This window comes from Salmo salar, chromosome ssa20 (genome assembly GCF_905237065.1).
Source record: "Salmo salar chromosome ssa20, Ssal_v3.1, whole genome shotgun sequence".
Lineage (NCBI taxonomy): Eukaryota > Metazoa > Chordata > Actinopteri > Salmoniformes > Salmonidae > Salmo > Salmo salar.
This window is the reverse complement of record NC_059461.1, coordinates 88,493,781-88,507,202: the sequence shown is the minus strand read 5'-3', so window position 1 is coordinate 88,507,202 and position 13,422 is coordinate 88,493,781. Positions and strand designations below refer to the sequence as shown.

The window sequence follows — 13,422 nt, the reverse complement described above, 5'->3', positions numbered from 1 at the left end:
TTGTTACCAGGTGGATTGTAAAGGAACTTCTCATTATATAAACTGAGCTTGTTACCAGGTGGATTGTACAGGAACTTCTCATTATATAAACTGAGCTTGTTACCAGGTGGATTGTACAGGAACTTCTCATTATATAAACTGAGCTTGTTACCAGGTGGATTGTAAAGGAACTTCTCATTATATAAACTGAGCTTGTTACCAGGTGGATTGTAAAGGAACTTCTCATTATATAAACTGAGCTTGTTACCAGGTGGATTGTAAAGGAACTTCTCATTATATAAACTGAGCTTGTTACCCGGTGGATTGTACAGGAACTTCTCATTATATAAACTGAGCTTGTTACCAGGTGGATTGTAAAGGAACTTCTCATTATATAAACTGAGCTTGTTACCAGGTGGATTGTACAGGAACTTCTCATTATATAAACTGAGCTTGTTACCAGGTGGATTGTACAGGAACTTCTCATTATAAACTGAGCTTGTTACCAGGTGGATTGTAAAGGAACTTCTCATTATATAAACTGAGCTTGTTACCAGGTGAATTGTACAGGAACTTCTCATTATATAAACTGAGCTTGTTACCAGGTGGATTGTACAGGAACTTCTCATTATATAAACTGAGCTTGTTACCAGGTGGATTGTACAGGAACTTCTCATTATATAAACTGAGCTTGTTACCAGGTGAATTGTACAGGAACTTCTCATTATATAAACTGAGCTTGTTACCAGGTGGATTGTACAGGAACTTCTCATTATATAAACTGAGCTTGTTACCAGGTGGATTGTACAGGAACTTGTCATTATATAAACTGAGCTTGTTACCAGGTGGATTGTACAGGAACTTCTCATTATAAACTGAGCTTGTTACCAGGTGGATTGTAAAGGAACTTCTCATTATATAAACTGAGCTTGTTACCAGGTGAATTGTACAGGAACTTCTCATTATATAAACTGAGCTTGTTACCAGGTGAATTGTACAGGAACTTCTCATTATATAAACTGAGCTTGTTACCAGGTGAATTGTACAGGAACTTCTCATTATATAAACTGAGCTTGTTACCAGGTGGATTGTACAGGAACTTCTCATTATATAAACTGAGCTTGTTACCAGGTGGATTGTACAGGAACTTCTCATTATATAAACTGAGCTTGTTACCAGGTGAATTGTACAGGAACTTCTCATTATATAAACTGAGCTTGTTACCAGGTGGATTGTACAGGAACTTCTCATTATATAAACTGAGCTTGTTACCAGGTGGATTGTACAGGAACTTCTCATTATATAAACTGAGCTTGTTACCAGGTGGATTGTACAGGAACTTCTCATTATTACAAAAGAACATCCCCTCTACCTGAATTCTGTCAACCCTGAACATGGAATAATCATGCCCACTGCACACACATTTTAATATGAACCCTCCAGTATAAGGGGCCGCAGGTAGCCTAGTGGTTAGAGCATTGGGCCAGTAACCGAAAGGTTGCTGGATCGAATCCCTGAGCTGACAAGGTCAAATCTGTCGTTCTGGCCCTGAACAAGACAGTTAACCCTGAATAGAGCGGCAAATATTTTGATTCACCAACCATTGGTTGGGCCGTTGTAACCCTTAATAATTGATCATGTATTGTCCCCCAGGCCTTTGGTTAACACCGATAATATTTGAAACACAGAGGGAGTGATATAGAGAGGGCTAGTGCTGAGGGAGGCACCGCAGCCTAATTATCAGAGATCACACACTGAAACATGGCCATGTCTATGAAATGTAGACACGAGCTCCAGTCTTTATTCCAGCCACACTGGTTGGGTTCTTGCTGTTGTTTTTCTAGTGATACTTTATTAGAGCATTCAGACAGAATAAATTATTATCTCAAACAACGTCAGTTTGAGTGTTGAGTGATTAGATAAGGGTGTTAATGTCACTTAAAAGAAGAGTATTCCAGACAAGAACCGGTTCCATCCAGGACCCACCTGATTCTGGTCCTGTCTCGAGCCAGTCCAATCCAACTCCAGGTCAAAGATCAAACACTCATAAATCCCCCAGTGCAACTTAGCAACCCCACAAATCCTATTTATCTGTGTTGCCTAAACAGAACTTTCTGGAGTCCTTCTAGTCCAGTGCTTGACTTGGGTCTAGCTCAAGGGAACCGAGTCCCAGAACCTCACATTTTCTATCCTCGAGTTCTGGCATCTCTTATAGAATATTACTTTTAAACTATTGCAGAGTTCCAGCATCTTAATACAATTAGTACAGGGACCCAAAATTAACATAGGTACCTATTTCAGTCCAAGTCAAGCACTGGTCTAGACTCAATGCAGTGTGTTGGTAACCACCCTAACCCCCGGGCCCTAACCCCTAACCCCCAGGCCCTAACCCCAGGCCCTAACCCCCAGGCCCTAACCCCCAGGGCAAACTGACTCACCGCTCAGCTCTGTGTTGGCGATGCGCAGAGAGGAACTCTCAGACTGCAGACTACGGTTCTTCTCCAACAACAACACTTCTAGGGGTTTAGACATGTCCTGAGAGAGAGAGAGAGAGAGAGAAGGGGAGGAGGAGAGAAAGAGAGAGGAGAGGATGGAAGGAGAGAGATAGAGAGCGAGGAAAATAGAGAGATGGAGAGCGCAAGAGAGACCCAGAAAGAGAGAGGGGAGGGTTATAGAGAGAGATACAGAAAGAGAGGGGGGGGTTATATATATATAGAAAGAAGTAGGTTAGAGAGAGAGGTGGGTTAGAGAGAGAGGGGGGAGAGGGGGGAGGAGAGAGCGAAATAAAGAGGGGGGGTTATAGAGAGAGGGGAGGTTAGAGAGAGAGCAGGGGGAGGTTAGAGAGAGGGAAGGTTAGAGAGAGATACATAAAGAGAGAAGAGAGAGAGGGGGGAAGTTAGAGAGAGAGAGGGGGGAGGTTAGAGAGAGAGAGGGGGGAGGTTAGAGAGAGGGAAGGTTAGAGAGAGATACATAAAGAGAGAAGAGAGAGAGGGGGAAAGTTAGAGAGAGGGGGGGAGGTTAGAGAGAGAGAGAGGGGGAGGTTAGAGAGAGGGAAGGTTAGAGAGAGATACATAAAGAGAGAAGAGAGAGAGGGGGGAAGTTAGAGAGAGAGAGGGGGAGGTTAGAGAGAGAGAGGGGGGAGGTTAGAGAGAGAGAGAGGGGAGGTTAGACAGAGAGAGAGAGGGGGAGGTTAGAGAGAGATACATAAAGCGAGAAGAGAGAGAGGGGGAAGGTTAGAGAGAGGGGGGAGGTTAGAGAGAGAGAGAGAGAGAGGGGGAGGTTAGAGAGAGAAAGAGAGAGAGGGGGGAGGTTAGAGAGAGAAAGAGAGAGAGGGGGGAGGTTAGAGAGAGAAAGAGAGAGAGGGGGGGAGGTTAGAGAGAGAAAGAGAGAGAGGGGGGAGGTTAGAGAGAGGGGGAGGTGAGAGAGAGAAAGGGGAGGTTAGAGAGAGATACATAAAGCGAGAAGAGAGAGAGGGGGGAGGTTAGAGAGGGGGGGAGGTTAGAGAGAGAAAGAGGGGGGATGTTAGAGAGAGAGAAAGAGAGAGAGGGGGGAGGTTAGAGAGAGAGAGAGAGAGGGGAGGTTAGAGAGAGAGAGAGAGAGAGAGAGAGAGAGAGAGGGGGAGGTGAGAGAGAGAAAGGGGAGGTTAGAGAGAGGGGGAGGTTAGAGAGAGATACATAAAGCGAGAAGAGAGAGAGGGGGGAGGTTAGAGAGATACATAAAGAGAGAAGAGCGAGAGGGGGGAGGTTAGAGAGGGGGGGAGGTTAGAGAGAGAAAGAGAGAGAGGGGGAAGGTTAGAGAGAGAGAGAGGGGAGGTGAGAGAGAGAGAGAGAGAGGGGGGAGGTTAGAGAGATACATAAAGAGAGAAGAGAGAGGGGGGAGGTTAGATAGAGAGAAAGAGAGAGAGGGGGGAGGTTAGAGAGAGAGAGAAAGAGAGAGAGGGGGGAGGTTAGAGAGAGGGGGGAGGTTAGAGAGAGGGGAGGTTAGAGAGAGAGAGGGGGAGGTTAGAGAGAGAGAGAGAGAGAGAGAGAGAGAGAGGGAAAGTTAGAGAGAGAGGAGGGGTTAGAGAGAGAGAGAGAGGGGGAAGTTAGAGAGAGAGAGGGGGGGTTAGAGAGAGAGGGGGGGTTAGAGAGAGAGAGGGGGGTTAGAGAGAGAGAGAGAGAGAGAGAGAGAGAGGGGGAAGTTAGAGAGAGAGGAGGGGTTAGAGAGAGAGAGAGAGGGGGGGTTAGAGAGAGAGAGGGGGGTTAGAGAGAGAGAGAGAGAGAGAGAGAGAGAGAGAGAGAGAGAGAGGGGGAGGTTAGAGAGAGAGAGAGAGAGAGAGAGAGAGAGGGGGGGGAAGTTAGAGAGAGAGAGGGGGGGTTAGAGAGAGAGAGAGAGAGGGGGGAGGTTAGAGAGAGAGAGAGGGGGGGAGGTTAGAGAGAGAGAGGGGGGGTGGTGAGATAAAGAAGAACAGTAGTACACATCAGCAGTATTTACAGTCAGTCGCTATGCAAAAGTAGAGGAGTTTTCCCTGTACCTGCACTGAGCTGTCAGTTGGGCCAAACTCCATAGACTTGAGGATGCTGTGGAGAGAGAGAGAGAGAGAGAGAGACAAAACAAAACTACATTGCTTATTGGGAAACACAAGCACAAACACAAAGCAAAATGCAGTGCTATCTGGCCCTAAATCGACAGTACACCGTGGCTAACTACTTGACCATGGTTACTGATCAAAACCTCAGAAAAACCTTGACAAAGTACAGGCTCAGTGAGCACAGCCTTGCCATTGAGAAGGGTAGACACAGGAAAACCTGGCTCCCTGTAGAGGAAAGGCTGTGCAGCCACTGCACCACAGCAGAACCTGAGACAGAGCTGCATTTCCTGACAAAATGTCAAAAATATAAACAATTAGAGAGTGTCATTTCCCCAAATTTGAAACCCTTATTCAAGGTTTCAAATACCTCTCTGATGAGGATAGGCTACCCGTCCTGTTGGGGGAGGACGCAGAGAGCTGTGAGTTGGCAGCGCACTACATTGCTGCCTGCCATAAGTTGAGGGACAGTGTCTGACAGACCAATAAACCTGCACATGTCCTCTACTGTATGATCATTGTTATTGTTGAATGTGTTGGTTATTTTGACCCTTGGTTATTGTTGTTACTGTTGTCCCATTGACAATATTACTTCTCATTTTTTATTTATTTTTATATTGTAAATATCCAAAATAAGCTTTGGCAATATGTATATTGTTACGTCATGCCAATAAAGCGAATTGAGAGAGACAGAGAGAGAGACAGAGAGAGAGACAGAGAGACAGACAGAGAGACAGACAGAGAGACAGACAGAGAGACAGACAGACAGACAGACAGACAGACAGACAGACAGACAGACAGACAGACAGACAGACAGACAGGACAGACAGGACAGACAGGACAGACAGGACAGACAGGACAGACAGACAGGACAGACAGGACAGACAGACAGGACAGACAGACAACAGACAGACAGGACAGACAGACAGGACAGACAGACAGGACAGACAGACAGGACAGACAGACAGGACAGACAGACAGGACAGACAGACAGGACAGACAGACAGGACAGACAGACAGACAGGACAGACAGAGACAGAGAGAGAGAGAGAGAGAGACACATATTTCCCTCAGATTACACAGATCCACAAAGAATTTGAAAACAAACCCAAATTTGATAAACTCCCATATCTACTGGGTGAAATACCACAATGTGCCGTCACAGCAGCAAGATATGTGACCTGTTGTCACAAGAAAAGGGAAACCATTGAATTGTAAATACAACCCATATTTTTGTTTATTTATTTTCCCTTTTGTACTATTTGCACATAATATGATATTTGTAATGTCTATTGTTCTGGAAGTTTTGTGAGTAATGTTTAATGTTAATATTTATTGCTTATTATCTAGTTCACTTGCTTTGGCAATGTTAACATATGTTTCCCATGACAATAAAGGCCCTTGTTAGAACCTAATTCTCAGAGTACAAACTCAACTCAAACTTCTCGGAACAAAGCATCCTTCACACATGCTGCCAAACACACCCTCGTAAAACTGACCATCCTACCGATCCTAGACTTCAGCAATGTCATTTACATAATAGCCTCCAACACTCTACTCAGCAAATTGGATGCAGTCTATCACAGTGCCATCCGTTTTATCACCAAAGCCACATATACCACCCACCACTGCGACCTGTACGCTCTCGTTGGCTGGCCCTCGCTTCATACTCGTCGCCAAACCCACTGGCTCCAGGTCATCTATAAGTCTCTGCTAGGTAAAACCCGGCCTTATCGCAGCTCACTGGTCACCATAGCAGCACACACCCGTAGCACGCGCTCCAGCAGGTATATTTCACTGGTCACCCCCAAAGCCAATTCCTTTCCTTCCAGTTCGCTGCTGCCAATGACTGGAACTAACTGCAAAAATCACTGAAGCTGGAGACTCATATCTCCCTCACTAACTTTAAGCACCAGCTGTCAGAGCAGCTCACAGATCACTGCACCTGTACATAACCCATCTGTAAATAGCCCATCCAACTACCTCATCCACATACTGTATTTATTTTGCTCCTGTGCACCCCAGTAGCTCTACTTGCACATTCATCTTTTGCACATCCATCACCCCAGTGTTTCATTTGCCATACTGTAATAATTTAGCCACTATGGCCTATTTATTGCCTCGCCCCCCTTATCCTACCTCATTTGCACACACTGTATATAGACTCTCTCTATTGTATTATTGACTGTATGTTTGTTTATTCCATGTGTAACTCTGTGTTGTTGTTTGTGTCGCACTGCTTTGCTTTATCTTGGCCAGGTCGCAGTTGTAAATGAGAACTTGTCCTCAACTGACCTACCTGGTTAAATAAAGGTGAAATAAAAAATACAAATAACTAAAAAACGGACACTATAAAAGCTAAACCAAGTTTATTCTTCCCAGAGGATCAATACAGCTGCATTCAGATAAAGACATATTCACACAAACACTGATATTTAACCCTTTCTCCTAGGCTGAGTCTCCTCCTACACATCTGTACAAACATCGTTCTTTACTGCTACATTACATTACATTACATTTTAGTCATTTAGCAGACGCTCTTATCCAGAGCGACTTACAGTAGTGAATGCATACATTTCATACATTTTTTTTTTTTGCTGGCCCCCCGTGGGAATCGAACCCACAACCCTGGCGTTGCAAACACCATGCTCTACCAACTGAGCTACAGGGAAGACTAGGCAGGACACTAGTGATATCGGCCATAAACTTTTCTTTCTCTCTTAACGGACTTTCCTAGTTAAATAAAGGTCAAAAATAAAACATCCAGGCTGCACTTTTGCAAATTTCAGAAGTGCAAAAATGTTTATTTTTATTTTTTATTTTTTGTTGGACAGCAGTGGCTTCTTCCGTGGTGTCCTCCCATGAACACCATTCTTGTTTAGTGCTTTACGTATCGTAGACTCGTCAACAGAGATGTTAGCATGTTCCAGAGATTTCTGTAAGTCTTTAGCTGACAGGATTCTTCTTAACCACGTTGAGCATTCTGCGTTGTGCTCTGGCAGTCATCTTTGCTGGACGGCCACTCCTAGGGAGAGTAGCAACAGTGCTGAACTTTCTCCATTTATAGACAATTTGTCTTACCGTGGACTGATGAACATCGAGGCTTTTAGAGATACTTTTGTTACCCTTTATGCAAGTCAACAAGTCTTAGTTCTTCTTGAGATCTCTTTTGTTCGAGGCATGGTTCACATCAGGCAACGCTTCTTGTGAATAGCAAACAAACATGTTGTGAGTGTTTTTAATAGCGCAAAGCAGCTCTAACCAATAGCTGACCTGACTAATTCGCTTTAGGAGAAGTCATTAGCCTAGGGATTCACATACTTTTTCCAACCTACACTGTGCATTTTTAAATGATGTATTCAATAGAGACAAGAAAAATACAATAATTTGTGTGTGTTATTAGTTTAAGCAGACTGTGTTTGTCTATTGTTGTGACTTTTATGACCAATTAATGCAGAAATCCAGTTGATTCCAAAGGGTTCACATACTTTTTCTTGCCACTGTATATCAATGAATTGGCGAGGGCACTAGAACAGTCTGCAGCACCCAGCCTCACTCTACTAGAATCAGAAGTCAAATGTCTACAGTTTGCTGATGATCTGGTGCTTCTGTCCTCAACCAATGAGGGCCTACAGCAGCACCTAGATCTTCTGCACAGTTTCTGACAAACCTGGGCCCTGACAGACCTGGGCCCTGACAGACCTGGGCCCTGACAGACCTGGGCCCTGACACTAAATCTCAGTAAGACAAAAATAACAGTATTCCAGAAATAAATAACCAGTCGCCAGGACCACAATTCCATCTAGACACCGTTGCCCTAGAGCACACAAACTATACCTACCTCGGCCTAAACATCAGCACCACAGGTAACTTCCACCAGGCTGTGAACGAGCTGAGAGACAAGGCAAGAAGGGCCTTCTATGCCATCAAAAGGAACATGACATTCGACACTCTAAAATAGGAGAGATTATTTCACAGAAAATAAGAGTTGGCGTGAGGAAAAGTAGCAAACTGCTTTCTCATGAGCAGGGAGGGAGTGACCGAGAGGAGCAGCTAACGGAGAGATCATTTCAGTTACACGTCCACCGTCGATTTAACAACGTGAGAGGTGGAGTCAGATAGCCCGTGCTGCTGTCTGGGAAGGTGGAGTCAGATAGCCTGTGCTGCTGTCTGGGAAGGTGGAGTCAGATAGCCCGTGCTGCTGTCTGGGAAGGTGGAGTCAGATAGCCCGTGCTGCTGTCTGGGAAGGCGGAGTCAGATAGCCTGTGCTGCTGTCTGGGAAGGTGGAGTCAGATAGCCTGTGCTGCTGTCTGGGAAGGTGGAGTCAGATAGCCTGTGCTGCTGTATGGCAAGGTGGAGTCAGATAGCCCGTGCTGCTGTATGGGAAGGTGGAGTCAGATAGCCTGTGCTGCTGTCTGGGAAGGTGGAGTCAGATAGCCCGTGCTGCTGTCTGGGAAGGTGGAGTCAGATAGCCCGTGCTGCTGTATGGGAAGGTGGAGTCAGATAGCCCGTGTTGCTGTATGGGAAGGTGGAGTCAGATAGCCCGTGCTGCTGTATGGGAAGGTGGAGTCAGATAGCCCGTGCTGCTGTCTGGGAAGGTGGAGTCAGATAGCCCGTGCTGCTGTATGGGAAGGTGGAGTCAGATAGCCCGTGCTGCTGTATGGGAAGGTGGAGTCAGATAGCCCGTGCTGCTGTCTGGGAAGGTGGAGTCAGATAGCCCGTGCTGCTGTCTGGGAAGGTGGAGTCAGATAGCCCGTGCTGCTGTCTGGGAAGGCGGAGTCAGATAGCCCGTGTTGCTGTATGGGAAGGCGGAGTCAGATAGCCCGTGCTGCTGTCTGGGAAGGTGGAGTCAGATAGCCTGTGCTGCTGTCTGGGAAGGCGGAGTCAGATAGCCCGTGCTGCTGTCTGGGAAGGCGGAGTCAGATAGCCTGTGCTGCTGTCTGGGAAGGTGGAGTCAGATAGCCTGTGCTGCTGTCTGGGAAGGCGGAGTCAGATAGCCTGTGCTGCTGTCTGGGAAGGTGGAGTCAGATAGCCTGTGCTGCTGTCTGGGAAGGTGGAGTCAGATAGCCTGTGCTGCTGTATGGGAAGGTGGAGTCAGATAGCCCGTGCTGCTGTCTGGGAAGGTGGAGTCAGATAGCCCGTGCTGCTGTATGGGAAGGTGGAGTCAGATAGCCTGTGCTGCTGTCTGGGAAGGTGGAGTCAGATAGCCCGTGCTGCTGTATGGGAAGGTGGAGTCAGATAGCCCGTGCTGCTGTATGGGAAGGTGGAGTCAGATAGCCCGTGCTGCTGTATGGGAAGGTGGAGTCAGATAGCCCGTGCTGCTGTATGGGAAGGTGGAGTCAGATAGCCCGTGCTGCTGTCTGGGAAGGTGGAGTCAGATAGCCTGTGCTGCTGTCTGGGAAGGTGGAGTCAGATAGCCCGTGCTGCTGTCTGGGAAGGCGGAGTCAGATAGCCCGTGCTGCTGTCTGGGAATTTATAGTAGTTACAGTCTTGTCTCATCGCTGCAACTCCCGTACGGACTCAGGAGAGGCGCGATGAGTCATGGATATCCCTACCGGCCAAACCCTCCCCTAACCCGGACGACGCTGGGCCAATTGTGCGCCGCCCCATGGGCCTCCCGGTCGCGGCCGGCTGCGACAGAGCCTGGACTCGAACCCAGAATCTCTAGTGGCACTGCCTTAGACCACTGCATCACCGAGGAGGCCCTATATGGAATGGTCAGAAGGATTTTAGGACCCTTTTAGGTATCCAACAAAAAATGTAAAAAATTAATAAAATGAAATATTGAATTAGGCCTGTCTTCTATTAGCCGGTATAAACACATAGAATAACAGATTTATTCTTGGAAAAACGGAGGAAAAAAATTAAATGGTGGTTTGTTTTGAAGTGTCTGTCCTGTCTGAGTGAAAAGATACATCAGGAAATGATTTTTATTTGACATATTTAAACCCATTTTTTCAGGCACTAAACTACTTCCATATTATTCTTCCATACATGTTTTATACCGGTACCGGGCTACCGAGTCTTGTGGGCGCCCTAGAGCAGAACAACCGACACATACGTGTTTGTGAGAGTCTCACCTTTCCGTAGATGGGTCATAATCGTTTGTAGCTCAAGCAAACACCTTTCACCGCTGATGAAATGGCAGACATCGGTGGATTGAGAAGCAGCCCAGGCTTGAATTATGCTAATTTGATTTCCACGGGGGGGGCATCGACTCTGGGGGGTTTTAATAAAGCTAGGCCACGCCCATTTCAAGAGTATCTTTCAAAAATAAAAAAATCTGGCTAACTCATTGATCCTGTTTTGCAGTATTACCCTTCTGGTTAATTATCTGCAGGAGTTACTACTAATAAAAATCCATTAACACACAGAGAAGCACGTTAATAAACACTCAGTATTGACTTAGAGATCGACAACAAGAGGACATGCTTCCCTTCTACCGCTGTTAGAGGACCTCAGAGACAATGACACACACACACACACACACACGTCAATCATTAACTGAATGAGTACATTTTTGCCAGTATTTGGTGTAAGAACAGAGTACAACTGTATCCAGGGTACAACACACACACACATATACACACACACACTCACCTCAGCTCTTTCTTCACCTCTTCATAGTCAGCATGTTCCTGCAGCTTTTCCTCCAGTTGCTATAGAGAAGAGGGATGGAAAGAGGAGAGAAGAGAGCACGAGAGCAGAGCGAGGGAGGAGAGGAGAGGGAAGGAGAGCAGAGCGAGGAGAGGGGAGAAGAGGGGAGGAGTGCAGAGCGAGGGAGGAGAGGGGAGGAGTGCAGAGCGAGGGAGGAGAGGGGAGGAGTGCAGAACGAGGGAGGAGAGGGGAGGAGTGCAGAGCGAGGGAGGAGAGGGGAGGAGTGCAGAGCGAGGGAGGAGAAGTGCAGAGCGAGGGAGGAGTACAGAGCGAGGGAGAAGAGGGGAGGAGTGCAGATCGAGGGAGGAGTGGGGAGGAATGCAGAGCGAGGGAGGACAGGAGAGGAGTGCAGAGCGAGGGAGAGGTGCAGAGCGAGGGAGGAGGAGGGAGGAGAGCAGAGCGAGGGAGGAGAGGGGAGGTGGGCAGAGCGAGGGAGGAGAGGGGAGGTGGGCAGAGGGGATGAGAGCAGAGCAAAGGAGGATGAGGGTGGAGAGCAGAGCGAGGGAGGGAGGAGAGGGGATGAGAGCAGGGCGAGCGAGGGAGAAGAGGGGATGAGAGCAGGGCGAGCGAGGGAGGAGAGGGGATGAGAGCAGGGCGAGCGAGGAAGGAGGGGGGATGAGAGCAGAGCGAGCGAGGGAGGGAGAAGAGGGGATGAGAGCAGAGAGAGGGAGGAGCAGGGAGGAGATAAATGAATGATGGATGAGAAGGATGGAAATTCCCAGACAAACAGTATAATGACAATCAACTTGTACTTACACCCGAGGTTGTGAGCGGGTTTGTGTGTGTGTGAGGTTGTGAGCAGGTGTGTGTGTGAGGTTGTGAGAGGTGTGTGAAGTTGTGAGCGGGTGTGTGAGGTGTGTGTGAGGTGTGTGTGAGGTTGTGAGCGGGTGTGTGAGGTTGTGAGAGGTGAGTGTGAGGTTGTGAGAGGTGTGTGTGAGGTGGTGAGAGGTGTGTGTGAGGTGGTGAGAGGTGTGTGAGAGGTGGTGAGAGGTGTGTGAGGGTGTGAGAGGTGTGTGTGAGGTGTGAGGTGTGTGAGAGGTGTGTGAGAGGTGTGTGAGAGGTGTGTGAGAGGTGTGTGAGAGGTGGGTGAGAGGTGGGTGAGAGGTGGTGAGAGGTGGTGAGAGGTGGTGAGAGTTGGTGTGAGGTGTGTGTGAGGTGGTGAGAGGTGGGTGAGAGGTGGGTGAGGTGGTGAGAGGTGTGTGTGAGGTGGTGAGAGGTGTGTGTGAGGTGTGTGTGAGGTGGTGAGAGGTGGTGTGAGGTGGTGTGAGGTGGTGAGAGGTGGTGTGAGGTGGTGAGAGGTGAGTGTGAGGTTGTGAGAGGTGTGTGTGAGGTGGTGAGAGGTGTGTGAGAGGTGGTGAGAGGTGTGTGAGGTGGTGAGAGGTGTGTGTGAGGTGGTGAGAGGTGTGTGTGAGGTGGTGAGAGGTGTGTGAGAGGTGTGTGAGAGGTGTGTGAGAGGTGTGTGAGAGGTGTGTGAGAGGTGTGTGAGAGGTGGGTGAGAGGTGTGTGAGAGGTGGGTGAGAGGTGTGTGAGAGGTGTGTGAGAGGTGGTGAGAGGTGGTGAGAGGTGGTGAGAGGTGGTGAGAGTTGGTGTGAGGTGTGTGTGAGGTGTGTGAGGTGGTGAGAGGTGGGTGAGGTGGTGAGAGGTGTGTGTGAGGTGTGTGTGAGGTGTGTGTGAGGTGGTGAGAGGTGGTGAGAGGTGTGTGAGAGGTGGTGAGAGGTGTGTGAGAGGTGGTGAGAGGTGTGTGAGAGGTGGTGAGAGGTGTGTGAGAGGTGGTGAGAGATGTGTGTGAGGTGGTGAGAGGTGTGAGAGGTGTGTGTGAGGTGGTGAGAGGTGTGTGAGAGGTGTGTGAGAGGGGTGTGAGAGGTGTGTGTGAGGTGTGTGAGAGGTGTGTGTGAGGTGTGTGAGAGGTGTGTGAGAGGTGTGTGAGAGGTGTGTGAGAGGTGTGTGAGAGGTGTGTGAGAGGTGTGTGAGAGGTGTGTGTGAGGTGGTGAGAGGTGTGTGAGAGGTGGTGAGAGGTGTGTGAGGTGGTGAGAGGTGTGTGAGGGTGTGAGAGGTGTGTGTGAGGTGGTGAGAGGTGTGTGAGAGGTGTGTGAGAGGTGTGTGAGAGGTGTGTGAGAGGTGTGTGAGAGGTGTGTGAGAGGTGTGTGAGAGGTGTGTGAGAGGTGTGTGAGAGGTGTGTGAGAGGTGTGTGAGAGGTGGTGAGAGGTGGTGAGAGGTGG

The 13,422-nt window shown here is 48.2% G+C and overlaps 1 protein-coding gene across 6 annotated transcripts in view; it reads right to left on the bottom strand.

Moving 5' to 3' along the window:
- LOC106581515 (protein CASP) overlaps window positions 1-13,422 on the bottom strand; it is a 178,348-nt gene that overhangs the window by 65,433 nt on the left and 99,493 nt on the right. For all 6 annotated transcript variants that reach the window (XM_045704075.1, XM_045704070.1, XM_045704072.1 and 3 more), the window contains exons 12-14: window positions 11,147-11,205; window positions 4,493-4,538; window positions 2,418-2,514 (exon numbers count right to left, since the gene is read on the bottom strand). In XM_045704075.1, coding sequence (XP_045560031.1) covers window positions 2,418-2,514; window positions 4,493-4,538; window positions 11,147-11,205 — 202 coding nt within the window. The remainder of the gene's footprint in view (window positions 1-2,417; window positions 2,515-4,492; window positions 4,539-11,146; window positions 11,206-13,422) is intronic.